Source organism: Orcinus orca, chromosome 19 (assembly GCF_937001465.1).
Source record: "Orcinus orca chromosome 19, mOrcOrc1.1, whole genome shotgun sequence".
Classification (NCBI taxonomy): Eukaryota; Metazoa; Chordata; class Mammalia; order Artiodactyla; family Delphinidae; genus Orcinus; species Orcinus orca.
In genome coordinates, this window is record NC_064577.1 from 30,604,893 (window position 1) to 30,632,766 (window position 27,874).

The 27,874-nt window shown below is 62.3% G+C and overlaps 2 protein-coding genes across 19 annotated transcripts; one reads left to right on the top strand and one right to left on the bottom strand.

The window, feature by feature from the left end:
• Window positions 1–1,070: 1,070 nt before the first annotated feature.
• Window positions 1,071–18,282, bottom strand: TMC6 (transmembrane channel like 6). Of its 13 annotated transcripts, none has more exons than XM_033438614.2 (23): window positions 18,177–18,282; window positions 16,597–16,934; window positions 16,308–16,353; window positions 14,178–14,311; window positions 13,881–14,023; window positions 13,613–13,708; window positions 13,127–13,285; window positions 11,718–11,823; window positions 11,480–11,573; window positions 10,986–11,243; window positions 10,506–10,696; window positions 9,494–9,638; window positions 8,672–8,827; window positions 8,093–8,247; window positions 7,905–7,986; window positions 7,577–7,674; window positions 6,450–6,545; window positions 6,207–6,282; window positions 5,385–5,518; window positions 5,068–5,244; window positions 4,897–4,975; window positions 2,575–2,642; window positions 1,071–1,345 (listed from the first exon to the last, which is right to left on the bottom strand). In XM_033438614.2, the coding sequence occupies exons 4-23, from the start codon at window positions 14,234–14,236 to the stop codon at window positions 1,279–1,281; spliced, it is 2,439 nt and encodes an 812-aa protein (XP_033294505.2). In that variant the 5' UTR covers window positions 14,237–14,311; window positions 16,308–16,353; window positions 16,597–16,934; window positions 18,177–18,282; the 3' UTR covers window positions 1,071–1,278. The 13 variants fall into 13 exon arrangements, 10 of the variants coding, with proteins under 10 accessions (XP_033294505.2, XP_049557499.1, XP_033294509.2 ...); XM_049701542.1 differs by having other exon boundaries at window positions 16,882–16,934; window positions 18,177–18,275; XM_033438618.2 differs by lacking the exon at window positions 18,177–18,282 and having other exon boundaries at window positions 5,181–5,244; window positions 16,597–17,185.
• Window positions 14,698–26,874, top strand: TMC8 (transmembrane channel like 8). 6 transcript variants are annotated; one of them, XM_049701547.1, is made up of 16 exons: window positions 14,698–15,421; window positions 19,026–19,179; window positions 19,371–19,519; window positions 19,866–20,015; window positions 20,307–20,389; window positions 20,920–21,056; window positions 21,338–21,485; window positions 21,853–22,023; window positions 22,324–22,463; window positions 23,933–24,056; window positions 24,400–24,497; window positions 24,680–24,863; window positions 25,019–25,149; window positions 25,239–25,397; window positions 25,822–25,900; window positions 26,386–26,874. In XM_049701547.1, the coding sequence occupies exons 2-16, from the start codon at window positions 19,028–19,030 to the stop codon at window positions 26,641–26,643; spliced, it is 2,163 nt and encodes a 720-aa protein (XP_049557504.1). In that variant the 5' UTR covers window positions 14,698–15,421; window positions 19,026–19,027; the 3' UTR covers window positions 26,644–26,874. The 6 variants fall into 6 exon arrangements, with proteins under 6 accessions (XP_049557504.1, XP_033294515.2, XP_004275765.2 ...); XM_033438624.2 differs by lacking the exon at window positions 14,698–15,421 and adding an exon at window positions 15,914–16,011; XM_004275717.4 differs by lacking the exon at window positions 14,698–15,421 and adding an exon at window positions 18,249–18,388.
• Window positions 26,875–27,874: the final 1,000 nt, after the last annotated feature.

The window sequence follows — 27,874 nt, forward strand, 5'->3', positions numbered from 1 at the left end:
TAGAGCCCAGGTGAGTGTCCTCACCCGACCTCACCCAGCGGCACTCATGCTCAGAGACGCAGCCCAGGCCAGCTACTCGTAGAGGTCCTTAAGCTGGCTGGGACCAGCCACAACAGGCCCAGGAATCCTGCCTGATCTGTCGGGCGCCCGAGAAAGTCAGGTGACAGTCTGCCCCTGGACGTCTGCCAAATGCAGGAGCACCCTGCGTGGGACTGTCCTCAGAAGAGGGACCATTCGGGGTTAGCGTGGGCCCAGCTGGGAGCACTGCTAATGGCAGTGGCATCTTCACTGCGGGGCTGGCCTGGCCCCCCCAGGCCAGGTTTGCTCTCCCAGGTTCCCCGCTGGGATGAGGAACGTGGGCCCATCGCCGCTCTCCCATCCTTTCCCACGGCGGCCGCTGCCCCAGCTCCTGTGGACAGCGGGCGCTGGGGCTGTGACAGCTCCGTCCCCTCCTTCCCGCACCCTCTGGTCCACGGCATCCCACAGGCTCCTCAAGCACAGCCTGGCAAGACCCGGGGTCACCCCCCACCAGTCACGGCAGCCAGACCCTGCTCCTGCCACAGGCCTGGGCGCTGGCTGCCCTTCCGCCTGCAGGCTCCTCTCCCCACGGCTTACCAGCAAATGACCCACCCCAGTCCCGCCCTATATTTTCCCTCCACCCCCACCCCAGGAACCACTAGAGCATCACTTCGTCACCCTCCACGCACCCCCGTTCTTGTCCCGCACAGCACAGGCTGGCAGGGCAGCGCCTGAAGCTGCAGCGCGGTCCATCCCTGCCATCGGGGGCGGGGCCAGAAAAGGGCGCCCTGCGCTCAATACTGAAGCCGCACAGAGTCTGCTTCATGGGGAGCCCGGCACCAGGGGAGGCCCCTCGGGCATCTGGTAGGCCGCAGGGCCCTGGCCTGGCAAGGAGAGCAGCCTTGAAGAACCAGAGGGAGAAACTGAAGCGGCGGCACATGCACGAGGCCCAAGTTCCCATGACCTCGGCCTGGAGGTCGTCCACGGGCTGTACCTACAGCCCTGGGCACCTGGGCAGGCCTGAACATAAGCATGGACTCCCACGAGACAAGCCCACTTCGCAAAATGTGTTTAATCAGGATAAATAGAGTCCTGGGCAGGGTCCACCGGGGGTGCTCCAGCCTCAGACGGGCTGCAGACTCCCGTCACCTTCCCCGTGTCCCAGCGGGCCATCTCCAGGCGGCATCTGTGCCTGCAGGCCCATGGGAACCGAGGGTGACAGGGTGACAGGGTTCCCGGGCTGGCAGGCCCAGCGCTGTCCTACTGGGCATCCCAGTCGTCTGTGAATACGGCCGGGGGCATCACGGCCTCCTCGGTTCTACCAACCCTGCCAGAAAGCAGAGTCGGCAAGGGGCCTCGCTCGGGAGGCTGAGAAGCCCCACGGTCATCCCTCTGGCCAGCCGAGGCCAGAGGATCCCCAGCAGCCTTCCTCAGGAGCTGTTTCCAGGCCTCCCAGGGCTGAAAGGCTCTGGACAGAAGTGAAAGGAGCCGGACGAGGCCGGGACTCACCACCGGTAGGCCTCGGCAAGGGAGGGAGTGGGGTGGGCAGGGGATCTTGTTAGATGGCTCGTTCTGGGGGCTCCTGCTGCCTGGGGTCGGGGCGGGGGAGCCCCAGGGGCCTCGACCTGCAGACCTCAGCTGGCCCACCTGGCCGGGCGGGGGTCGAGGAGGGGTGTGTGTGCATTCCCGTGGGTGGCCTGTCTGTCCAGGCAGCAGGAGGGTGTCTGAGTTCATCTCCCCTTCCCTGGGCTCAGCCGCAGGTAACAGTTGAAGGGTGAGATGTGCGGCCACAGGAGCAGCCCCGGCCCTGCGCCAGGGCAGCCGGGGCTGAGGCAGCAGCACTCGGTGGGGGGGGGGGCAGGGGGGTTGTTCACCTCACGGGGAGAATGGGGGCAGGGGTCTGAGAAGGCCAGCCAGGCTGACCCCCGACCCATCAGGACGCGGGTGGCAGAGGGACTTCCCTGGTGGTCCAGTGGTAAAGAATCTGCCTTCCAGTGCAGGGGATGAGGGTTCGATCCCTGGATGGGGAACTAAGATCCCACGTGCCGTGAGGCAACTAAGCCCACGCGCCACAACTACTGAGCTCGCGTGCCTCAACTAGAGCCCGCGTGCCACAACTACAGAGCCCATGCACTCTGGAACCCACGCTCCACAACAAAAGAGCCCACATGCCTCAACAAAGATCCCACGTGCCGCAACTAAGACCCGACACAGCCAAAAAATAAATAAAATAAATAAATATTTAAAAAAAGAAAGACAGGGGTGGCAGAGAGGAGGGAAAGGGCATGAGAGACCCCCAGCTCCACCTTGCCCCCTGCACACAGTTCCTTCATTTCTTTTTTTTCCTTTCTCAGCAAACTTAAGTTTTCTTCCTCCCCCAAATGCCCCACACACCTGAGGAGGAAAGGTGGGGAAAGAGGGTAGGGGAGTCCCAAGGGGCTGCAGGCCACCCCGGGCCGCCGGCAGCCACTTCCCTCCCCACCGCCGGCGGGAAGAGGCCTCCTGGTGCAGCACCCGTTCCTTCTCCCCCACACACTCCCCTCCAGGGCCCCTCACCTGCTCCTCTCCTTCCTCTCATAGATGCGCTGAAGCTTGTTGATTAAGAAGATTTTGTCTTCCCCCTCCTAGAAACGCCAGAACACAAAGGCTGAGAAAACAGCCATCGCGTGTCCGTCCAGAAGTGCCCTGTTCCAGACTGCACTTGGGGTAGCTCACAAAGAGTGTCTGACATCACAAGCACAAAAAGTTTAAAGAAGGGGGACAGAGGCACCAAACAAGGACAAGGAAATACCAAGAGCCAAGTAGTGGGCACACACACACACACACACACACACACACACACACACACATATATAGTTATATGCATCTAAGCTTCCTAGTGGCCAAGGTGAAAAGGGAAATGTGATCAGTTGCACAGTGAGGGCTGCCTACCCAGCCTGACTCAATGTACAACCGGCCCTGACACTTAGTCTGTCTTGGGCAAATTACCTCCCCTCTGACCTCGGTCACCATCTGTAAAAGAGGGACACAAATGTCTGTGTCATGGGGCTTTTATTAGTTTTCTATTGTTGACCTAATCAATTATGGAAACTTAGTGGTTTAAAACAACACAAATGCAACAGCAGTTCTGGAGGTCAGAAGTCCAAAATGGGTCTCAGTGGGCTAAAAGCAAGGAGTCAGCAGGGCTGGTTCCTTCTGGAGCCTCTGGGGAGAATCTATCCTTGCCTGTTCCAGCTTCTGAGTCTGCCCACATCCCTGGGCTCATGGCCTCCTTCAGAGCCAGCAATGGCCAGTCCAGTCTTTCTCACACCTCTTTCTCTGACAGTGACTCACCCCCTTCCTTTCTTAAGGACCTTACGATTACATCATGCCCACCCGAATAATCCAGGATAATCTCCCACCTCCAGGTCAGCTGATTAGCAACTGTAATGCCATCTGTGAACCTAATCCCACAACCCCAATGCCACGTAACCGTGGCATATTCACAGCTTCTGGGATTAGGACAAAGACGTCTTTGGGGCAGGTATTGGCCAACCCAGGGCTCTTTCGACAAGTGACTGTGAAAACGCACATACAGCTTTAAGTCTAGGACCCAGTAAACATCAGGCGGATTTCAGGGCCCATCGAACCCCGGGGTCAGACTGGATTCCTCGCATGGAGTCTTCACAAAGGGAAAACAGCAATTTGGTCAGGATGCGTTCTGGGCGCTGGGGACCCTGGCTCACCCACGAAGGCGCTGAGACACTACGAGGTGGGACCTCCTTAAGAGACCTCCCTGTTTTCTCTCCATCGAGTTGGTGGGTACAGAGGGCTGTGCACCTGAGTAAGCCACCTGCCCAGGCCAGGGAAAAGATGTTCCGAGCGCAGGCTGAGATCAGAAGTGTGGCCCCAAAGACTCAGAACCAGGGCCAGCCTCGGCCTTGGGAGGACACAGCCTGCAGCAAGGGCTGCCTGGGGAACCGTCCTTCAGCTCCTAGAGGAACGGCGGGCGGAGCTGGGATTCCCCTCCCGACGCTGCTGTGCGTCCCACCACCACGGGACACCGCAGGCCCCAAAACTCTACAAGGTAGGGCAGGAGCCGGTTGGGAAAAGCCCACTTCCAATAGCTGTACCTCACCCAAAATGCCCAGCCTGAGCCCTGCCCTCGGTTTGTGAAAGGGGAGGAGAGGGGTTACCTTGTACTGCCTTACTTATAACCGTATAAAAAGTGGGAGCTGTCCCCAGGGCATCCTTCCACCCAAGAAGACCTGACCCAGAGTCCCTGCACCAATTAGCCAGCAGCAGAGTCACAGGCGAGCTGCACCCCAGCCCTGTCCTGCCTCGGCTGACACCCAGCAGCTGACCCCCAAGTCATTTCTAACGAAGAGTGGCTGGTGGCCACGAGCCCTGATGTGACCGCCTAGGGGACACAGGCACCAGCTGGCCCCAAGGTGGGCTCAAGCATTAAGTACACAAGTGAGAAACTGGGAAGGAAAAGGAAAAAAGAAGAAACAGCAGTGGGGAGAGTGATGTCAGGGCCCTGGGGGCAAGGTTGGGGCCCTGGGGATGAGGTCAGGGCCCACCAAGTGTTCAGGGGAGACCTGCTGTCACTGACAGGTGCCCCTGAGCAGCCAGCCCAGACCCCGGGAGGACAGGACCAGGTGAAAGGCCATTCCTGTCTGGGGAAATGCCAGCCCAAGTGACTCTGACCTACGGGGCAGTGACTTGTTTTCAAGGTGATGGGAGGCCCAGTAACTGCGCAAGGAGGGAAGGACAGCCTGCGGGCAAGGCTGGGCGGCCTCTAGTGGGGATGCGGGTGGGGGGGGGCGGGGGGATGTGGAGGGGCCGCGGGTGTGAGCCAGCAGGCACCCCCGAGGTGGGAGCCCAAGGGGCACTCACGTTGCTTAGCTGCTCCTTGAGGAGGCAGATGACTTTCCGCTGGCCCTTCACCACCTGGATGTTGAGGTAGATCACGGCCCTGCGGGAAATGGCCGCTCAGGCTGGGTCCCCCGCGCAGGAGCCCCGGGGGAGGGAGACCAGGGCCCCCACCCGGGCCTGCCCCGCACTCACAGCAGCAGAGCCGACGCCAAGTAGATGGGGAAGGCACTTTCCACCAGGTACCGGTGGATCCAGGGCAGCCAGGAAACCCCGGGGCCCGCCTCCTCCAGCTGGCGCACCCACACCTTGCCTGCCTCATACATGGTGTCCAGGGTCCGGAAGGGGCCGCAGATGCTCGAGGGCTTCACCCTGGGGGAAGAGGGCGGGCGGCTTGACCCCTCAGCCCGGACAAAGGCCACCTCCACACCACCCAAACCGCGGCCACCAGCCACAGCGGCCCCAGGGGGCAGCTCCCCATCCCGCCCCCCGGAGGCCGAGGGCCCACTCACTGCCAGATGGCGTAGCAGAGGAAGACGGCAGCGCCCAGAAAGGAGGGGAAGCAGAGCAGCGAGATGAAGACGGTGCTCATATGGGAGGCCTTCCAGGGCCTGCGGGGCGCCTGGCAGTTGGCCATCAGGCTGGTCTGGGGACAAAGGTTGCGCTCTGCCACCACCCTGCCACCCACCCTCCCCCAGGCCTGGTGGGGCCTCCAAGAGGGAAGGGGGCAAGGCCGGCAGTGGGCTGGGGGTGTTCTGCTTGCAGGGGGAGCCCGAGCCGATCCCCCAGGACAGCCCCGCAGAGAAGCAGACACTCAGAATCTCAGCCCACAGGCTGGAAAGGGCCAGTGGGGCTACCTCCCGGTCTACGGAGGGGAGACTGAGGCTCACGGGGGGCAGGCTGGCCAGGTCACCCGCATGTGAAAGGGTTGATACTAAAAGCCACCTCCACTGACTGAAGGTCTCCACCGTGCCCGACGCTTTATAAACGTCATCTCCGGCAGCACCCCCAGCGCAGCATCCACGCTGTACAGAGGAGGGAGCACAGGACCAGGGAGAAGGACCTGGCCCTGAGCACTCCCAGCCCCCCGGCCCCAAGCCCTGGCCCGTGCACACGGGCACCTGGCAGTGACCACGGACCCTGACAAAGGCAGTGATGCAGGGGCGGGACCGGGGTCAGCTGTGGCCCGTGGGACTGACCCCAGAGGGTGGCCCTGGGCTGCCAGCCCCATACCACTTGGGTCAGGGCTCCGCATCTGCCGGCCCAGCGGCCACCCTGGCTGCACGATCTCCCCAGGCCCCACCGCCCTCCCAGGGACCCAGCGGCACCTCTACCTTCTTGACGTAGAAGAGGAACAGCAGTTTGATGATCTGCATGGCGGGGAGGAGCGGGGAGAAGAGGACCCCCAGCCTGAGGAGAGCAAGGAGAGGAGAGGGCTGCATCCCAGAGGCTGGGTCCCCGGGGAAGTGAGGGTCAGGTCCCTCCAGATTCCCAGGGCTGCGTCTTGCTGTGGCCCAGGGGGAAGCAGTCAGCCTCCCCAAGGGCCAGGCACTGGGACACAAGTGGGAGATGCTCACCAGGTCAGGGTCTGCCCGTAAATCAGCTCCAGAACATTCCCCGCAATGTCGAACTCAGGCTTCCCCTTCCTCTGAGACCTCTTCTCAGAGATGAGCCTGGGCAGAAGAACCACTGGGGTCACGCAGGAGGGCCAATCCCCAAGACAGACCCTCGTCCCCACCCCGACCCGCACGCCAAGCTGAAGACCCTGCCCGCCCCACCAGGGTGCCCAGTGATGCAGAGGGGAGACGGCGGCCTGGGGTCCCACCCTGAAGGGTCCACACTGCAGCCAGCTTCATCTCCGTCCTTTTTCTAAGCATGTACGGATATACCCGGGTATAAATTTTTTTTTTTTTTTTTTTTTTTTGGCTGCGTTGTGTCTTCATTGCTGCACGCGGACTTTTCTCTAGTTGTGGCGAGCAGGGGCTACTCTTCATTGCAGTGCACAGGCTTCTCATTGCGGCGGCTTCTCTTGTTGCAGAGCACGGGCTCTAGAGCACAGGCTCAGTAGTTCTGGCACATGGACTCAGTAGTTGTGGCTCGTGGGCTCTAGAGCACGGGCTCAGTAGTTGTGATGCACGGGCTTAGTTGCTCCGCGGCATGTGGGATCTTCCTGGACCAGGGCTCGATCTCATGTCCCCTGCATTGGCAGGTGGATTCTTAACCACTGCACCACCAGGGAAGTCCCTGTTTTACGGCTTTTTTTAAATCTTATTATTATTAAATTCATATGTTCTCAAAGAAAACACAAAAAGAAGGAAACGACACCTACAATGCTAGCACTCATAGCCAGGACATCTGAAAACGTTCCTCTACTTTCTGTTCTTCCTCCCCACCCCTTTTTCCTTTGTATGAGACAGATTATACCATATGCATCATTTTGAAACCTGTTTTCCTTTCCAATCTCAAAATAGGTTACATCCTGTCTCCTAAATGTTTTTCTCAGTTTATCGATATTTTACAGAAGAGCCGTCACGGGTAGAGATTTATGGCCCCAATCTGGGGTCAGGTCCTGATTTTCAGAGGCCTGAGAACCGCCTGAGTGACCCTCACCTCCACCACACAGGTGAGGATGCCAGGAGCCCTTCCACAGGGGGAGCCCAGGTGCCCAGGAGGTGAGCGCAGGGACCCGCCCCTGGGGCCTCACCTCCACACCAGCTCCCCCAGAAGCGTGTCCAGCAGTGTGAAGATGAAGTCCATCACCATGAGCCGGTACAGCTCCTGGCCCACAAAGTCCTCCCAACACTGAAACGGACGCGGCCTCAGCCCCCAGTGCCCTGGTGCCCCCCACCCCTGCTCCCCATGCCCACCTCGGGGCTTCCAATACACTTGTAGACCGGGCCAGGTAAGATGAGGTGAGGGCTGGCTGCTGTGAGGGGCCACCACGTCCACCCCCAACCTGGGACCAGGGCAGACCCTCTTGAGGGGCCTGGGGAGCCCCACGCCTCTGCCAGCACCGCCCAGCCCGCCCTCACCTGGTCCTTCAGGGTGCCCACCCTGCGGCCCAGCCAGTGGTAGCAAAGAATCCCCACGATGACCACCTTGAGGATGAGGTTCCTGCGGAAAGAGGGGGGAGGGCGTGCACAGGCTGAGGGAGGGGTGCCTGGGAGACAGAGGTCCCGCCCCAGAAAGCCCCACCTGGCGGTCCCATCCAACCACGCACCTGCAGATGGCCACGTACACCTCTAGCACCGGGGAGTCGTGCCGCTCCAGGACGGCCAGGACGCGGAACAGGTAGGGGGCCCCCAAGTTGAGAAGGCAGACCACCAGGGGCAAGGCCAGCAGCACCCAGTCCCGCTCAGCAGACACACGGCTCTGCTATGGCAGGGGGAGGGCCAGAGGTCAGCGCCCCAAGGACAGAGGCAGGTCCACTGATGGGCCCGAGACGGAGGAGGGGTTCCCGGGGCGGAAGGAGGGGGTGGAAGTGGCAGGCACGCCACCCTCCGCCCTAGGCCCAGTGTTCAAACCGCACAGGAAGGGGCGTGGGAGGGGGAGGACGGAGGATGGAACACAGGTGTGGGGGAAGAAAAGAGAAACCAAAAGAAGACGAGAAAACAAAAGGACAGAAAAATAGGGAGAGTGTTGAGACAGAACAAGAATGAGAACAAGGCTCGTGAGGGAAGTGGCCTCCAGGGAGGGCCCGGGCGGAGGCGGCGGGGCCCCAGGGGGCCCAGTCTAACGAAGCAGGCATTTGACCCCACGGCCGGAGCCTCCGCGGGGACCCCCCATGCCCTCCCCGCACCTGGATCATGAGCTCTGAGAAGGTGTAGACGGCCAGGGCGCACACCAGCGTGGTCCCCAAACACAGCAGCAAAACGAGCCCCAGCACGGCCGCCTGTTGCAGCCGTCCGCACGCCCTCCGGGGGCGCTGCCACAGCTGTCCCTCGGCCAGCAGCTCCTGGGGGTGGCAGCGGGCCTGTCACCCGCGGCACAGACCCACAGAGACACGCAGACACACGCGCCACACCCCAGGAGACACGTGGAGCAGACACACAGGGAGGCTCGGGGAGCACCGGGGGTCGCCTCCCGCCCACCCCTGGGGCCACGGCCTGTCGCTCCCCCTGCTCTGGGGCCCCTCCAGGCACCAGGAGACCGCAGGACGGGGCCGCAGGCTGAGGCCTGCCCCAGCCGCTCCCATGCACCCTCCCCAGCCCTGCCTCCTGAGCTGTCCTGCCTGTGGAAAGCCATACCCTCGCTGACCTGGAGCCCCAGGGCACTCCCTGGGGGCCCATCAGCCGGGTCAAAGCCGTGAACAGCCCTGACCCGAATCCCGCAGCGGGAAACCCCAGACAGGCAGAGAACCTTCCGCGAGGCCCAGGCCAGCCACCCTCAAGCCCTGAGGCCTTGGGCAGTGTCCTCTCGTGTACCCCAGGGTACCCCGGGGACTGGGACACGTGCCAGCTGGCGCCCCGCAGGCCTCTGCCCGCGGGGGCCGGAGGACACGGGGACTCCGGGGAGAGGGCCCGAGAGCAGCCCTAACCCTCTCCCACTGGAGCAGGCCCTGACTGGTGTTCCCTGGACACGGGGTGGGGGACAGCGTCCCCAGGGTCCCTGGGCAGCTCACCTTCAGCTGGGTTCGGATATTGTCGTGCTGGAGGCGGCTGGCCCATTTCTGAGTCACTTTGTAGTCCCAGGAACAGAAAACAGTGACGGCATGGACCCCCGAAGTGCTGCCTACCCGGTAGCTCTCCCCAAAAGAGCGGGACATGCTGGGAGAAGCAGAGGCAGGCAGAGGGTGAGATGGGGCGGAAGGCGCAGAGGCTGGGAGAAGACAGATGGGATGCTCCCTGCGGCCAAAACCTACCACCCACTCAGGGGGGCCCTCCCGGCGCTGGATGGGCCTCCAGCCACTCTCCCTGCCCCACCTCTAGCCCAGAGCTCTCAGCCTCCTGGTGTGGACGGCCGGCCACTCTTAGATCAGCCCTGACCAACAGGGTGCCCGCCAGCCACAGGTGGCTAGAAGAGGGGTCAGGCTCCACTCCCCACCAACATGGCCGGCTGCCTCCCACCCAGACGTGGCTGCAGAGGGTGCTGGCTCACCTCAGGGCCTTTGCACTGCCTCTCCCGATAACCAAAACACCTTCCCCGGCCTTTGTCCAGCCCACCCTTATTTAACCTCCCTCTTTGGGATGAGTGCCACCGCCCTGGGGAGCTGGTCTGACTTCCTCTCCTATGCTCCAAAACACCGGAGCAACATAACACCAGGAGTTTCCCAGCCTCTTCATTGGCCCGTCTTCTCCTGTAGACAGCAAGCTTCTCAAGGACATGCACCAAACTCACTTACCTTCCTGTCCTGAGCAGAGCACAGCAAATGTTTGTGGAGTGGATGGGTGCGTGGATGAAAGTGTGGATGGATGAATGGAAGGAAGGCAGGATTCATGGATGGATGGATGGATGGATGGATGGATGGATGGAGTGATGATGGACAGATGAATGGATGAGGAAGTGATGGTGGATGGATAGGTAGCTGGACGGATGAATGGATGGGTAGCTGGATGGATGGATGGATGGACAGATGGATGTATGGGTGGATCAACGGCGCTCAGAGCCAGGGTCATAGAGTGGAGGGCTATTACCTGTACACCAGAGTGATGCAGGTGATAAAGAAAGCTACCCCCACGGTGAAGAGGTAGGCCAGGGGCATGTTGTAGGGCAGGCCGCCCGCCGCAGGCGTGCACTGGCCGCCATCCAGTGGGGAGGCACACGGCTGGTTCAGCGTCGCGTTACTATAGTAGCCGTAGTACATGACGGTGTGGGTGAAGCAGCCCTGTAGAGAGGACGCCCGGCCACATCAGGGACTCTCCCCCTCCCTGCACCTGACCCACCCTCAGGCTTGGAAGGCAGATGGAGGGCACCCAGGGGGCAGGGAGAGGGGAAAGGCAGAGGGGAAGGGCCAGGGCAGGGGCAGTGAGGAGAACACAGAGGTGGGCAAAGGGCCACGGCCACCCTGGAGCTGCCAGGGCACCCCCCTCCCGGAGTCGCAGCAAGGGGTGGGGTGGGGATCCCTGGAGGAAGCCGTGACAAGGGGGCGCCTGCCCGCCCCCACCAAGCCTCACCCCGCCTGTGAGAAGCTCCAGGCCCCTGAAGGCGGGCGTGGAGCCCGAGGGCGCAGGCGGGAAGGCGGCCTGCACAGCCACGATAAAGGCCAGTAGTGGCAGCAGCAGCAGCGTGTTGAAGGCCAGCAGGGTCTTGAGGAAGAGGAAGTAGGAGAGAACGCTGGAGCCGAACTGGCCCCCGATCCGCTTCAGGGCATAGTGCCAGGGCATCAGGGCCTGCAGCCCCGAGAGCAGCGCGAGCCCCAGGTTGTGCGACGCCTGTGGGGCCAGCAGCAGGACAGCCCTCAGGCGAGGCTGGAGAGGGGAGCCGGCCCCCAACCAGACCCCGGGCCAGGCCTAGAGCGCAGGGGCAGTGGAGGGGCAGCCGCTAGGGGAGGGGGGTCGATCACACCCAGAGCCAGGCTGAAGGCTAGAGGACCCCACGAGCAGCACGCGGAGGGAGAACACGTGGCCCCCCTCAGTGCCCCCGCCCCCAGCCGCCCAGAGGCGCCTACCAGGATACAGCTGTCGCGCAGCCGGCTGCAGCAGGAGAGGAGCCCATGGCGCCCCCGGACCCTCCGCTTGCCCCTCGGGGGCCGGCTCTCCTCTCTGGGGGCAGAGGCAGCGTCAGGGCTTGGTCCACTCCCTCCCAGGGACCACCCGCCCACCGCAGGCTCAGGGCCCTTCTCACCAACCACCACGCCCAGCCGAGGAAGTGGGGCTGGGGTCCGCACGAGGCCGAGGGGCACTGACCGCAGGCAGCGTTTCTCGGCCAGGCTCAGCGGCATCCCCCGGAGCATGTGGTCCCGCTGGGCCACCGTCAGGCCCTGAAGCTCCTTCACCAGGAGGCCCCGCTTCTCTGTAGGAGCAGGAGGGAGCCCTGCAGGTTCCCCGCAGCATCCTTCCCTCCCTCCCACAACTGTGGCCATTCCCCGGCAACACAGGCCTCTGCCGCCCTGCCGGGCCCGATGGCTCCTCTCTGCTAGGACACTGTGCTGCCCACCTGTCCCACACCCCCACTGGCCATCACTCTCTCACCTCCACCCCCTGGAGCTCAGGACACGATCAAGCTCCCAGCATCTTCCGAGGCCCAGCCCAGTGGCCCCTCTGCCTTGAACCAAACTCTCCTCTTGGGTCCCCACTCGCATCTTGCTCTGACCCCACAATGCCCCTGAGCCCCGTCCGCCCCCCACTCAGCAGTCCCCACTGTGCCCCCACCACATCCCACTATGCCAAGGCCTGGTGGGGTGAGTAGGGGAGGGCGGGACCTGGAGATCTGCCCCTCCCCTATGTCCTCGTTCCTTTCATCTTCACAACCACCCTGGAAAGGAGGTGCTATTTTAACCCCACTTTACACATAAAAAATGACCAGAAAGCAGACACCTGGCATGGTTTACACAATGAAACTGGGATGTCCATCCTGACCTCAGAGCCCACACCACCCTGCACTGCTCCGTCACCCACCAGCTGCAGGCCTTGGGTAAACAGGGAGAGGAAACACAGGCAGGGCCCCAGGAAGTACCCAAGCCCCTGGGCACTGATGCCAGAGATCACCTGGCTGAAGACCAACCTGTGAGCTGGGCCCTGCTCCCTCCTATGACCACTCTCCCTTGTTCCCCAGCCCCGCCACACAGGCCTCCGAGATACTCAGGCAAGCCGGCAGGCTCCCACCTCAGGGCCTTTGCCCATGCCCCATTGACTCTAGTGTCACTTCCTCCAGGAGGCCTTCCTGGGTCGCTCCAGGCTAGACAGGTTCCGTGACACTCTCCTGCGGCATGCCTTTCCTCAGCTGCCCTTATCTGAGCTTCAACCATCCACTTATCCATTTATTTGGTTCCTGTCTGTTTCACAAGGCAGACAATAAGCTGCATGAGAGCTGACTGGGTCTGCTTACCACCATCACATCCCAAAGCCAACACCAGCGTCTGCGACACTACAAATGCTCAACAGACGCTGTGGAGCGCGTGCCTGCATGAGCCAAACACTGTGCAGCTGGAAAGGCCCGCACTTCTCTACGCCAGTGGCCAGAACACCGAGACACTCCCATACCCCCGCAAAGAGACCTCACCGCTGGGGGCCTTCAGACAGCCCACTGCACCCCAGTCCCCCGACCCAGCCTGCTGACCTCCTCCCCACCGAGGCTCCGGCCCCCCCTCACTCACCCTCCTCCTCCAGGACCGCGGGGTCCAGCTCCAGGTCGTACAGGCGGAGGCTGGGCCGGGCTGAGCGGCCCACATCTCTGAGCTGAGGCCGGCCGGCCCTGCGGCGCAGCCTCACTGTACGGCTGTAGTACTGGGAGATGATGGCGCCGCGGCTCCGGCCTGTGGAGGCCGCTGGTCAGGGGGGGACGCGCCCCTCTTATGTAGAAGCAGGGGCTGCCCCCCCACTCCTTCCCAGGACCCATGAAAGTTCTTTCACAAGAGACCTCAAGCACCACCGGGTTCCCAAGAGCATATTTTTATCCCCGTGACGACTCCGGAGTCGTTTTTAGGTTTTTAGACCGCGGCGAGGCTGCATGGGACTGGGCTGGGCCTCCAAGCAGCAGACGGGGTGGGGTAAGAGCCGAAGAGGCCTGGCTCTGAGGTACACAGATCCCCGCCGGAAACCGCAGCCCAGCCCAGGGTCCAAAGGCAGAGGGTCCCACTCACCAATGGTGCGACTGGGCATGCTGGCCAAGATGCGGAGTGTGGCCGTGCTGTAGACAGGGGCGCCCTCGGGCCCCAGCAAGGCCTGGCGGTCACTGCCTGCCCAGCAAGAAAGACTCGTCGAGAGGTTCTACAGACACCACTGGCCGGAGATATCCCCTGCCCACCCGCTGCCCCAGGCTGCTAGGAGGGGCTTCCTGAGAGGTTGAGAGGCTCCGTGTCCGGCCCACACATCCCAGCACCCGGCCTGGGCCAGGGCAGGCGGGCTCACCTGAGGCCCCCAGGGCTCCAGCCCCCAGCACCCTCTGCTGCAGCTCCAGCCCCTCCTCGGCCACCCAGCGGCTCTGCTCCTGGATGAGCTGGTGGAAAGAGTCGTGCACTTCGCTCTCATCATAGGGGCTGGGCTCCTGGCTGCTGTGGTGAGAATGGGGGAAGGGGCAGGAGTTCAGGCTGCGGCTGACCCAGTCCTCGTCCCAGCAGCCTACCCCCTCCGAAGGGCTGAGGTCCAGACCACCTCTCCCTGGGGGTGATACATCCCAGCCCCCCAGCCCCACCTCAGAGCACTTACTCCTCTGGGTCCTGTGGGGTCTCAGGGACATTGAGGACAAAAGCCAGCGACCGGGACATATCTGCGGCCCACCCGCAGCCAGTCTGCCGACCTAGGGTAGTTCAGAGCCTGGACACAGCCTCAGGAGCTTCCCGCTGCCCACGTGATGAGACAGAAAGCGTTACAGCAAAGTTAGCCTGGCACCCAGCTCCACTGCCCGCTCCCTGGGGACCATGGGGGGTGCCACTCCCAGCCCAGGCTGCCTGAGCCCCCATCCTGCCCCCATCCACACACAAACACCAAACGAGTGGCCAAGTGAGGGGCCCCAAATAATCCTCAGGCCAGAACGGATTGAGGGGGAGCTCATTCCGGAGGGAAGGAGGAAGGAAGTGAGGGGAGTCTGGGCAGCTCCCCACCGGCTTCCTCAGTGACGCCATCCCTGAGAGATGGGGAGCGGGTGGGGTGCCTGTAGGTAGGTTCTCCATTCCCAGGGTTCTGACCCAGAGATGCCGCCCTCTGGGTGGGAAAGGTCAGAGCAGTTGAGACCTTCCCTGTGCCCGCCCGTGACCACACAGCACTTCCTCCCGGCCGGAAATCCCACAGACAGCTAGCAGCCTGGGCCCTCACCCCCACCAGCGCCTGACAGAACGGCAGACAGGATGGCCTCCTCGGCTGCGGCCCACCCTGCATCCCCCCCACAGGAGTCACTCCACACCAGCCTGGGCGCGTCAATGTTGACAGCCCTCCTGGGAGACTCCCGTATATTCCATCACCTCCCGCAGGCCAGGGCAGCTGGCTGGGGGAGGGGTGCTGGGCGTTGAACAGGCAGCCTTTGTCCGGGCTCTGCCATCACCCAAGACAACTGAACCAGGGCGGCCTTGTCCAGGCTCTTCAGCCCGTGGGAGTGGGGCAAGGGCAGCAGGCTCCCAACCACCCCCTGAGTCCTGCAGGCTCTGCCCCAGCAAGACGGGGCCCAGCCCTCGGTCTGCCCTGTCCACCCCTCCTCGCTACCCTCACCCCCAGGGAACTCAGCACAGAGGAAAGCTGGCTCAGCTCAAGGGGCTTCCTCAGGCGAGGCCAGGGTGTCCAGACAGAGCAGGTCCCGCTAGGGCTGTACCCAGACAGTGCCCTCACTTAGGGGTGTCCAGTCTCTGAGCCCAGGCCGCACAGAGTCCAAGCCCCCTCCCCTTCTCTCTCACAGGAGCACAGGGTGGAGAAACCAGCAGAGAGAGGTCAGAGGTGGACTCTTAACTCCGCTTGAAATGGTAAGTAGCTGGGGCTGAGGGTGTGCCCCCCAATCCAGTCCCTAGAGCTGGAATTCCTTCCTGGAAAGACAGACCTTCCCAGGTTCAGATCCACAGGCCTCTCCCACACACCCCTTCTCCAGGAGGGAGAAGCAGGGAGAGGGAAGGCGCTCAGAGGCTGCCTGGAGGATGGGGGCTCACCTGGGCACTGGCATCTGGGCACTGCCCAAGACTTCTGTCCGGCTGGTACCCAGCACCCCGGCACCCTTGCCCAGGCAGGGACAAGTCGGGCAGGAGCTCCCAGGGTGCACCATTCCTGAGCCGTGAGCCAGGTAGGGAGGGGCAGGGTGGGGCGCGTTTCCAGAAACCCCACCCCAGCCGGAAGCCAGTCCTCTGGGAGCAGCTACTGCCCAGTCAGCGCCGCGGCCCAGCCTCTGAGCCGAGGGAAGGCAGGAACTCCGAGAGACCCTGGACCCCTCATCTGCCAGTCTCCCACACGCCCACTTTCCACCAGTGGTACCCACCTGCAAACCCAGCCTCCCCACCCTTTCCCATCCGGAGAGACGCACACCACCGCCCTCTCCCCTGACGCCCGCCACCTGACTGTTGGGGTGAGCTGAGATCTTCACGTCCCCCGCCCGGACACCCCTGAGAGAGTCAACTCCGGTAGTGAACTCAGGGAGATCCAAGAGAACCCGAGGAGTCAACTCAGTGCCCAGTGGCCCCAGAGGCCCAAAGGAATTCGGAGGGGGTGGAGCTGGTGGCCGCAGGGGAATTGGATGGGGCTAGGAGGACGAGGGCGAGGTCCCTAAGCCCCGGAGCTGCGGCCCCCACCCACGACCCGGCATCCGCATCCCGGCACTGGCCTGGGAGGCGCTGGGGAGGAGGGGCCCGGCGCGCGGCTCACCTGTCCCCCGCGAGGGCCGCCGGAAACTGTGTCTGGGCTCCACCAGCTGCGGGAGGGGTCGTGAGGTCAGAGGGAGGGAGTGGCCAAGGGCCCTGGGGCGACCTGTGAGCGTACCAGGCCTGGCGGGGCCAGAGTGCTGCTCCGCCCAGCCCGGCCCACGTGGCGACGGGGCTCGGACAAGTCACGTGACCCGGCTGGGGGGGCGCGCCCCGCTCCTCCTGCTTCCCCTCCCCGTCGAGCCCTCGGCGACTGTGCCCTCTCCCCACCAGCTTCCGACCCCTCCTCTCACCCCACCCTGAGGTCTGACCAAGATGAAGGCGGCGAGTGTCTGGAAGTGTTCCAATCTCCGGTTGAAGCCAATTTCTGTGGGACTCAGTTTCCCCAAGTTTCAAATGGAGACAATGATTCCGGACCCTCCCACTTCCCAGGGCGATTATCAAAATAACACCATGCGGCAAAGCCACACGGATACGGCGGGCGTTGCAGGACTACATTGGGTAGCCCCCTCCTCCAGCACAGCCTCCTGCGACAACTAGCCCCAAACTGGCTGGTAGAACCCGGGGTTATCTCCGACCTCCCGATGTGGGCGTGGTTTCTCCAGCAGAGTTCCGGCACACTTCCTGTGTGCTAGGTGGGGAAGAGAGGAGGCACACTTGGGGGCTGTCCCCATTGCTGTTTGCTCCGTTATTCCCCACAAGCCAGGGAGGGGGGCACTGATGACCCTAGCTCACAGATGAGGAAACGGGCCGAGAGGTCAGTCAGCCTCCAGGGTGTCATCGGCCAGGGTGTAAGTCTTGTCCACCTGGGAGCTCTACCTAGAAACCTGACCTCGAAAAAGCCCGGCAGAGGAGAGTCACCCTTGGGTTTGAGAAAAGGGTGGGATTTGGACAGTGGTGGGAGCCATTTCTGGTTGGGAGAAGACTTGAGAGGCGGGCAGGGTAAAAGTGAGCTGGAAGGCAGAAAGGAAGGGGAGGGCCCTCCTGGAGGGGAGGACAGGTGGGCCAAGCCAGGATGCCCAAATAGTCATTGCCTCAGGATGGATCTTGGTACAGGCACCTCAGCCTAGAGAACTAGCTCTGCCCAGCCCCCGCCTCTCCCCCAACACTACTCCCTGCCCTGCACACCCATGCTCCAGTCACGTTTTACTTGCATGATCCCAGGCACAACTTGAAAGTCACCTCCTCTGGGGAGCCTTCCGGGATTGAACCCTGTTGGAGCATGTGCCACTTCCTAGTGACATGTACATTTACTAGTCCGTCCCCCCTCTCCCGCTCCGTCTCTATCTCTATGCTCACTGTGTGCCCAGCACCAGCACCCAGCCTGGGGCCTGGCATGGGGCGCGGGGCGGGGGGGCGGGGGCATCTGGAAAACCAGGAGCGGAAGCAGGCAGGGAGGCAGAAAAAACACTGGAGCTCTTTAGGGATGAGGGGGGCCCTCAAGGAGGCGGAGAGGGAGAAGGAGGAAGGACAGGACCGCGGGTCCTCCCAGGGGGTCCCGAGAGAGAGAAAGGGCCGAGACAACTCGCCGGGGCGGGGCATGAGTGCAGCGGGCTCCTGAGCGCTTCCTATAGGCCAGGCGCTGGGCCGCTTCGGCTTAAGTGCCAAAGATCGAGGCGGGAAGTTGAGAAATAACGCCTAGGGCCTCTGAAAATCGAGCAGCCCTGAGTGGTCGGACCCACCCCCTAAGTTATGGCACTATCGCGCCCTCTGAGCCGAGCGGAGCCGGGGCTACCGGCGGATAAGGGGCGGGGCCTGCGCCCAGCGGACCGCAGCCCCGCAGGGTCAGACCTTCGGCCCAGAAGCCGCGGGTCCCCCGTGGGGAGGGGAAGGGCCCGACCCCCGCCCAGCGCGCACGCGCAGCGCCTCTCACCTGCCTGCTGGCGCTCCGCGCCCCCTCAGGAAGTGCGGGCCTCAGTGGAGCGCGGAGGAAGTGCCGGAGGCGGGGGAGAGAGGAGTGCGGGGAGGCGACGGCTAGGGGTGCTGGGGTTCCTGTCATGTGACCCCTCCCCTCGGCTCTCTCGCAGCCCCGCCGGGAGTGGCGGGAGCCAGTCGGAGGACGGTCTCTAGGTCCCTTGTCCCCAGGTGAGCTGGGTGCAGCGTGAGGGGAGGGGGGATCGTGAGGGGGTGGAAGAGAGAACTGAGGCCGAGGAGCTGCTGGCAGCTGGCGGGGAAGGGGTGAGAGCCGCTGCTGAGGGGCAGAGGGGTCCCTTCCTTCCTTTCCCACGGCCGGGGCTGTAGCCACGCTTCCCCATTTGGGTTCCATGGGGGGCCGGGGTGGACCCAGTCCCGGGATCTGGACCACCAGGTAGAAGACAGAGGAGGTCCCAACACGTCCAGATTCGAGGTGTTGCAGTATGCTGAATCCAGGGAACTGCTGGGGTTTGCGGCAGAGAGGTCTTCCCAATGGGAGAATCGGCACGTGGAATTGTCCCTTGCCAGGGGGCGATGGGGAAGGGCTGCGGCCACTGGTAACCGGTTGCGGTGGGGCAGAGCGGGCCTTGGGCTCCACCGCACTTAACTGTGGCCACACCTGGCCTTGGCTTTGTTTGTGACGTCCCATCTTTCCGAGCCCTTTGGACCTTTCTCCCCGTCTGACAGATGGGGAAACTGAGGCCATACGTTGCTTTGAGATGTGGCTGGAGACTGAGCCAGATCTCCTCCAACAGCATCCCCTCCCAGGAGGGGGAGCGTTACAACCCCAACTTCAACCCCATCACAGAGATGCTGAGGCAGTGGTCGGTGCAGGCCTCAGGGGAGCCAGAACCTGAGCCGGCCGGCGAGGAGCTGTGGGAGCAGGAGATGGAGCGGCTGTGCTCCTCCCAGGAACCTGTGCAGGTGCTGCCCTACGCCATGGTGGACAAGCGCTTCATCCGGTGGGTGCCCGAACACCCTGCCGAACACAGCGGAGGAGGAGCAGTGGGGGTGGGGAGAGGATGCACCTGTTGGTTGGGGGGGTGGAAATCACCAGCAGTGGGAAGACTCCCTGGCCCAGGGTGCTGCTCTACCTGGCCAGGTGGGCATGCTGGGTGACTCAGGGACCCCTCCCATCACCACCCCATCCCAGGCAGCTGCGGGAGCCCGAGGGGGTGAAGACCTCGTGCTGGCAGCAGTGGCGTCACAGGCAGCAGACTGCAGGACGGCGCCTGGGGGAGGCAGCACGGCGGCTGGCCCGGGGCTGTGGGCTCTGGGAGGGGGCTCTCTACGAGATCGGGGGTAGGACCCGAACCCCAATCCCCACCTCCTGCCTCCCCTCTCTGGAGTCTCAATGTCTAGTTTGGAAACCAGAGGAGGGCATTATCCCCCTGGCCATTGTACCCCTCCACCCCCACCAACCCACCCCGCCTTCCTCACACATCCCCCTCTGCCCCCAGAGCCACCCTTCAAACCTTGGTGGATGATGGCACCCCTGGTGGCTGTTAGAGGTACTGCTAGGCCAGCCTCCAGGACTGGCCGTTACACTGAGGTCCCTGTGAGGCTGCTCACCCACCCCCCACAACCCTCAGATTATCAGCTGGGCCCACGGCTCGGCACCTCCGGACCCACCTGCTGTTCCCCGCAGGCCTCTTTGGCACCGGAATCCAGTCCTACTTCACCTTTCTTCGCTTCCTGCTGCTGCTTAACCTGCTGACCCTACTTCTGACCACCAGCTTCGTCCTGCTGCCCCTGACCTGGCTCCGCCCCCCTGACAGAGGACCTGCTCTGAACTTCAGTGAGTGCCTGGCCCACGGAGGGAACAGTGCCCCCCGAGCCCACCTGAACCCTGTGGGGCCTGGTCCACTGGGACAGCCCCAACCCTCTGTGTCCAAACCCTGGGCATCGTCCTGCTTGGGTCCAGCCGTGAGGCTCTACTCGATCTCGCCTTTTGCATAACAGGCCTCCTGACATGCCCTCATGACCCTGCTCAGGCCTCCTGAGATTGGAGGCTATGGAGTGAGAGGGGCAGAGTCTCACCTATGCCTTGGGGACCCTTCCCTATTGGACCCCTCTCCCTCCTCGACAGCCCTCCAGTGTCCTGGTGGCCACCAACCCCAGACTGGTGTTCCCAAGTTCAACAATCTACTTTGGAATGTTTTAACCGGCAGGGTGAGTGGGTCTGTACTGGCTGTGGACCAGGGAGGCTGGGGAACCTGGTGATCTAGCCTCAGGGAACCCCAGTCTAAGAGGACCCTCACCCCTCCAAGGGCACGTTGGCTTCTAGGGAGACGGTCCTCCACAGACAGGCTGGCTGGGTCAGCAGTGGGGTCAGAGAGAGGCTGAGGCCACTGTGCACAGCCCAGGCCCGTGGACATGTGCCCACAGCCCTCAGAGCCCAGCTGGGGTCGGGGTTTGAAGGACAAGAAGGGAAAAAGTGTCCAGGATTCTGGGATAAGCACCACCCTACCCTCATCCCTGGAAGCCACTGGGTGGTTACCGTGCAGGCTCCCGTGTTCCAGTCCTGGCTCTTCTTCCAAGCTGTGTGTCCTTAGGCAAGTTGCCCAACCCTTCTGAGCCTCTGTGAAATGGGGATACTCTTATTCTCTACCTGATGGGGTCACTGTGAGGGCTAATGTGTTAACAGCAAGAAAACACTTAGCACACAGCCTGGCTCACTTGTCATTGTCTGACATCCCTAGGCCTTCAACAACACCTATCTCTTTTACGGCGCGTACCGAGCGGGACCTGAGAGCAGCTCAATATACAGCATCCGCCTGGCCTACTTACTGAGCCCACTGGCCTGCCTGCTCCTCTGCTTCTGTGGGATTCTACAGCGGTGAGAGCAGAGCCCCTGCCTCCACCCCTTTCCAGGGGGTCTTCCCTGATCACCCCTGCTTGGCGTGGTACCCCCAAGCTGGCAGGGAGTCCCTGCCAATGGAGGTTCTAGGGCTGGAACTCTGCATCCCCAGCTGCAGACCTCAGGAGCGGGGCCACCGCTCCTGTGTCCCCACCCCCCCACCCAGGCCGAGTCCAAAGGCTGCACTTAGGGCTGCCTGGGACTTCCCACCCCAGATCAGAGCCGAGCTGAGGCTGAGCCCTGGCCTCTGCCCCCTCCAGGATGGTGAAGGGGCTGCCACAGAAGATGTTCCTGGGCCAGGACTACAGGTTACCTCTCAGCGCCAAGGTCTTCTCTTCCTGGGACTTCTGCATCCAGGGGCAGGAGGCAGCTACCATCAAGAAGCATGAGATCAGCAACGAGTTCAAGGTGTGTGTGAGGATGTGCGTGAGTGTGAGTTGTGAGAGTGAATGAGTGTGAGAGCACGTGAGACTGTATGAGTGTGTGGCTTGAGTGTGGGAGTGTGTCTGTGTGTGTGTGTGTGCACACACGGTTTTCCAGCTGGAGGCGGGGGCTGTGCCGTGTCTGGGTGTGAGCGCTCACCTGCACGGTACTCTGGGGATGCTCTGGACAAAACCAGCCCGTCTGTCCCCACCTCAGCGTCACCCCAACCTTGCCTAGAGCCTGGCAGCCTTTCTCCCCACGCACACCGACCTGGGGCTGTTTGCCAGCCCCCTCCGCTTCCACCTGGGCCAGCCCTAACCCACCTGTGCCCCTGCCCCTGCCCCCGTGACAGGTGGAGCTGGAGGAGGGGCGTCACTTGCTGATGGTGCAGCATCAGACCCGGGCTCAAAGGGCCTGCCACCTGCTCACCTACCTGCGGGTCAACATCCTCATCGGGCTCCTGGTGGTTGGGGCCATCAGTGCAATCTTCTGTGCCACCAAGTACTCGCAGGACAACAAGGAGGTGCCAGGCGACTGACATGCATTTATTTAATCCTGGCCAGACCTGGGGGAGGAGACGGGATGGTCCCACTTTGCAGAAGAGGAAACCGAGGCTCACAGAGGTTAAAGCAATTTGCCCAAAGTCATAACCAAGTCAGACAGGCTCTACCTGTGGATACCCCCTGCTGCCACTGGGAATAATCCGTGGGCTTCCAGATTCCGGGCCTGCACCAGAGTTACACTTGAAGGGGGCCGTAGGGGATAGGGGAGCCGCTGGGGGCCCTCCAGCCCACGGCACCCCCTTATCCACTTCTCCCCACAGGAGTCCCTGTTTCTGCTGCTCCAGTACCTGCCCCCTGGGGTCATCGCCCTGGTCAACTTTCTGGGTCCCCTGCTGTTTGTTTTCCTGGTCCAGCTGGAAAACTACCCTCCCAACACTGAGGTCAACCTCACCCTTATCTGGTGAGTGACACCTGGGGGGGTGACAGGTGGGACGGAGTGTGGAGGGCATGGAAGGGCTGTGTCCTGCCGCCTGTCTTGGTTATCACCTGGCATCAGGGGTCCCGTGCAAGGGAAGGCAGGCAGCTGCTCCCACACACAGTCTGGGGGGCCCCGGTCTAAGGTTCTCCAGTCCCCACCATCCAAAGCAAGCCAGTGACTGTTTTTGCCAGGACACGTTGGGTGCCACAGTCACCCACCTAGGAACACAGCTCCCTCCCATGTGCCCCGAGGGTTTACACCCCTCACCTTGACACCCTCACGTGACCTGTGAAGTTAGGACCATCCTCACTGCCACTGGATAGGTGAGGACACTGAGGTTTGAAAGGGTCAAGCGCCTTGGCCAAGGGAGGCTCCCCATGCCTGCTGGGTGCAGGTTCAAACTCAAGCCGTCCTCCGCCCCCAGGCTCTGCTCTGTCTCCTCTCCCAGGACTCGGGTCCTGCCTTGGACCCACCCACCCACAGGACCCCACACACACAACAGCTCCAGCCCAGGTTCTCTTTCCGTCTGCCACCCACCCCTCACTTGGCACGGTCTGCTTTTCCTCGGGCTTCCTTGGCACAGAAGCTGTCCGGAGCCCATTCTGCGTATCTACCCATTCCGAGGTAGATTGTGTTTGCTTTGAAATTTTATTCTTGGAATGGGTAATAGCACGTGCACATGGTAAAAAAAAAAAATTCAAAATGCTCAAAAGGATGAAAGATAAAAATAAGCCCCCACCACCCCTGCCTTCCTCAACACAAGAACCACTGTTCCCAGCCAGGCTCCGGCCGTGTATCAGCCTTGAAAGTCCACACTTCATGGGATTTCCCTGGCGGTCCAGTGGTTAAGACTCCGTGCTTCCAATGCAGAGGGCACGGGTTCGACCCCTGGTCGGGGCACTAAGATCCCACGTGCTGCGGAGTATGGACAAAAAGTAAAAAAAAAAAAAAAAAAGAAAGTCCACACTTTGATATAACGTGCAGGCAATCGTTTGGGGTTAGGCCACCCTACCTGTGTGATCCAGTTACATGTTATTCAGGAGTATGCATGCACGTGTTTGTGATATATGGACAGTGTAAACGGACTAGGGCATTAATAGGCCCTAGAAGAGAGATCTCACCTGCATTAATGATATAAAAGCACGTATGTGCCTGTGAATCTCCAAGCTGGGTGTGGGGGGAGGATGGCTGGACTGTGCCGTGTTTCCCAAACTGATGTAAACAGAACCATTCTCCTGTGAATCATCTGGAGACCAAGATTCTAGGGAACGCACTTTGGGAAATATTGCCACGCATGGAGCAGTTTGGAAGGAGGCTGGGCTCTGGGTTTCGAGGGGGCTGGGCCCGGGAGAGACTTGAGCTCATGCAGATGTCAGCCACACCTGTGTCCCGAGTAGATGTGCCTGGGCTCCTCCCCTGACACAGTCCCCGCCCCTTCCCCTAACCCCCAGGTGTGTGGTGCTGAAGCTGGCCAGCCTGGGAATGTTCTCCTTCTCGCTGGGCCAGACTTTGCTGTGCTTTGGCAGAAACAAGACCAGCTGTGAGTCCTACGGCTACAACGCATGTGACTACCAGGTGGCCGGTGACTCTATCAGGGCCTGTCCCTCCTGTCCTCTGCAAAGCCCCACCTCTTTGAGCTCCTCGTCCTTCTCAGGGTCTCACCTTTGTGAGAGGCTGTGGGCAGAGTTGCCCACCCAGCAGTCACCTCCAGGGGGCGCCATTCACATCACATTCTGCGCTGTGCAGAGAGGCAGCCCAGACTGTGGGCTTTGTCTGCTCAAATCTTATCCCAGGCCCGGGTTTTAACTTAGCAATCATATCAGACTCCAGGCAAGGCTCCTAGACCACAGAGTCCCCCAACGGGCGGGTGAGGGGCGGTTGGGGACCGAGGGTAGTGACAGATGCCCCCTCTGACCAGTGCTGGGAGAACTCGGTGGGGGAGGAGCTGTACAAACTCAGCATCTTCAACTTCCTCCTCACGGTGGCCTTCACCTTCCTTGTCAGCCTGCCTAGGAGGTGAGCCACGTGGGGACACTACGGGGGTGGAGTGGGCGTGTCTGGGGGTGGCCAGTGGCCACAGCCAGGGGTGAGCAGTTCTACATGCCTGTTACCGTGTGAGTGTGTTATGGTCCACAGCCAGGACCAACGAGGTCCACACACTTCTGGGTGGTGGGTACCTGGGCACTCCCCTCCCCCAGGCTGCTGGTGGAGCGGTTCTCGGGCCGGTTCTGGGCCTGGCTGGACCGGGAGGAGTTCCTGCTGCCCAAGAACGTGCTGGACATCGTGGAGGGCCAGACAGTCACCTGGATGGGCCTCTTCTACTGCCCCCTGCTGCCCCTGCTTAACAGCATCTTCGTCTTCCTCACCTTCTACATCAAGAAGGTGAGGGCTCGGGGGCTGGGAGGGAGCAGGGCCGCACCTGTGTGGGCACCTCGAGCGCCAGCAGCAGAGCAGCCCTCACCTCCTGCTGCTGCCCCGCCGGGCACCTCCCATCTGCACACTGCGCTGAGGCCCCTGTGTCCTTGCTCTCTCCTTAGTACACCCTGCTGAGGAACTCCAGGGCGTCCCCTCGGCCATTCCGCGCCTCCAGCTCCATCTTCTTCTTCCAGCTGGTGCTCATCCTGGGCCTGCTCCTGGCCGCTGTGCCCCTGGGCTATGTGGTCAGCAGGTGAGGGGAGCAGACGGGCTGAGGCTGCCGGGCCGGCAGCTCGTCACCCGAGCACTGACACCGGCCCTCCTCTGGCGGTCTCTCCCCAGCATCCGCTCCTCCTGGGACTGTGGCCTCTTCACCAACTACTCAGCCCCCTGGCAGGTGGTCCCAGAGCTGGTGGCCCTCCGGCTCCCACCCCCTAGCCAGCGCATCCTCCACTACCTGGGCTCCCACGCCTTCAGCTTCCCCCTCCTCATCCTGCTCAGGTGCCTTTCAGGGCAGCAGGGGCCGAGGGAGGGGGCACCCTCAGCCAGTCTCATGGGATCTGGGGGCCAGACAAGGAGAGCCCAAGGTCGCAGGGAGCCAGGGGCCCAAGGGCAGGTGGCATGGGGGTTGCCCTGTGCCCCTGGGCAGCCCCTGAAGGCCCTCACCTGTAAAGCGGGCACTTTAAGTGACCACTGGGGAAGCACGTCGCCTGGTGCAGACACGCTGTGAGCCTGCCGCGCTTGTTATTCTTACTACATTTAGAGGAGAGGGGCTGAGCGACCAGTGGGAGGAAGGAGAGGAGAGAGAAAGCGGTGTCTAGGAACCTGGAAGAGAGAAGACCCCGGGAGGTGGTTTTTAAGAGACTGGGGTGGGGAAGGAGGAAGTAGGGGGGCTGACTGACCTAGCATCCCCGTCTATCCAAAGCCTTGTCCTGACCGTGTGCGTCTCCCAGTCCCAGGCCAGCGCGAGGGCCATCCGGGGGCTCCGGAAGCAACTGGTGTGGGTGAGTGTCCGCCGGACTGGGGAGGGGTCACGGACTCCGGGCAAGACCCTGTCGGGATTGTGGCCTCAGGCCGCGGATAGAAGTGGGGAAGGTGGAGGGAGGGAACCGGTGCCTCCGGCCGGGAACCAGTCAACAGGAATGTGGCTTTAGGCTTGGGGACCCAGTTTAACGGGAGTGTGGGCTTGGGCTGAAGTAGGAGGTGAAACTGGTGGGGGCGTGGTCTCTGGCCAGGCTGGGGCGGGACCTGATGGGGCGCGGCCTTGGGCTGGGGCGGGATCGGGAGGGGCGTGGTCTCTGGCCCGGCGGGGCGGGTCTAGGGATAGGGCGGGAGATTGGTGGGGCGGGGCCGTAGCGGGGGCGGGGAGGGGAAACTGGTGGGGCGGGGCCTCGGGGCTGCTACTGCGAGGTGGCCGCTTCTCCCGCGGCAGCTGGTGAGAGGAGGCGCCGCTCGTAAACCGGCCGCTCGCTCCCCTCTTCCGCCCCAGCAAGTGCAGGAGAAGTGGCACCTGGTGGATGACCTGTCGCGGCTGATGTCGGAGCCGGGCTCCGGCGACTCTCTGGGGCCTGAGTCCCCTCACTCCCGAGGTTCGCGCCCGAGATCCTTCTGCCCCGGATTCCCGTGCCCGGGCTCCCCGGGACCCAGGGCCTCCAGGCCGGAACCCTCCCTTGAGGATCCTAACGGGTTGCGCGGTGTCCGGGTCCCCGCCCGTAGCTGCCGCTTCCCCAGCGGTTCGGAGCTGTAGCACCGACCCCCACCACCGCCCGGAGCTTCCCCAGGGCCCCGTGTGCAGCTCCCCACTTCCTGCTCCCTCGCCCCACGCTCGTGACCCCAGGTGACCACCGCCTCTCTCAGTGGGCCCTCCAGCAGGGTGCCCTAAGGTGGGGTGCATATACCTAGGGGCATCAAGAAGAAAATATGGGAACTTGTATTTATATTTTTATCTCAATCCTTAAAAGTTTCTATTTTTGTGGAATGTTTTATAATATGCATAATATGTTAGTATAGTAACCCATGAATGCAGTTTATAAATACACATCCATTGGCAGTGCTCAGGAACTGTTTACCCTGGGCAGTACCATTATAAAAGTCCAGAGACCTCCACCTGCGGGAAGGGGAAGGCCTGGCCGCAGTGAGAGCAAACAGTGGGGGCTTACTGTGCTCTGACTGCAGGCACCCTACACAACCTCCTGTAATTCCTCCTTCACGTATGAGACCACTGAGACCCACAGACGTTATGAGTCAGCAAGGGGCAGAGCTCAGATCTGACCTGCATCAGGAGACACTCCGAGTGTGGGCCCCGGGAGGTAGCGGAGCCCGCTGCCCAGGAAGGCAGGGCTGCGTCCAAGATTCCCAAGCCTCGGGTGCTGAGGCTGCAGAGGTTCTCAATCTGTGGTTCTCAGCCTCGGAGAACTCCTGAGAAGCCCCGTCAGATGCTGGCCCTGTGCCAGCGACTCTGACGCCATTGGTCCAGGTGCAGCCAGCAGCCAGACATCTGGACTTTCTAAAGCTCCCAGGTGACTCTCACCGGCAGCCAGGGTTGAGGATTGCTGGCCTAAAGAGCTGTCAGGAGGGAAGGTCAGGAGAAACCCCAGGACGTGCTTGACGAGGCTCTACTTCCAGCAGCAGGAGGCCAGTGCCTGGCTGGATTCCCAGCCTGGACACGGCATCTGGGCGGCTCTGGCCCGGCGCCCTCAGTCCAGGGGCTTCACGTGGTCGTTGCAGTCTTGGCTGGTTCAGCTCCTCCTGTCGCTGTCCCTCTCTCTCACTCACCCAGCATCCCATGACCCATCCGCCTGTCAACAAGTGCCGGGCCCTGTTCTGGGGCCGGTGAGGAGACTGCGGGAGACACAGGGAGCTACGTGCTCAGCTTGGGGAGGGCAACCAGTCTGGCCCCAAAGAAGGCGACACACGTTGTTAATTAGCAGCTTAGGGTCAACGTGTGGTCCCGGACCAGCAGCACCAACATCACCTGG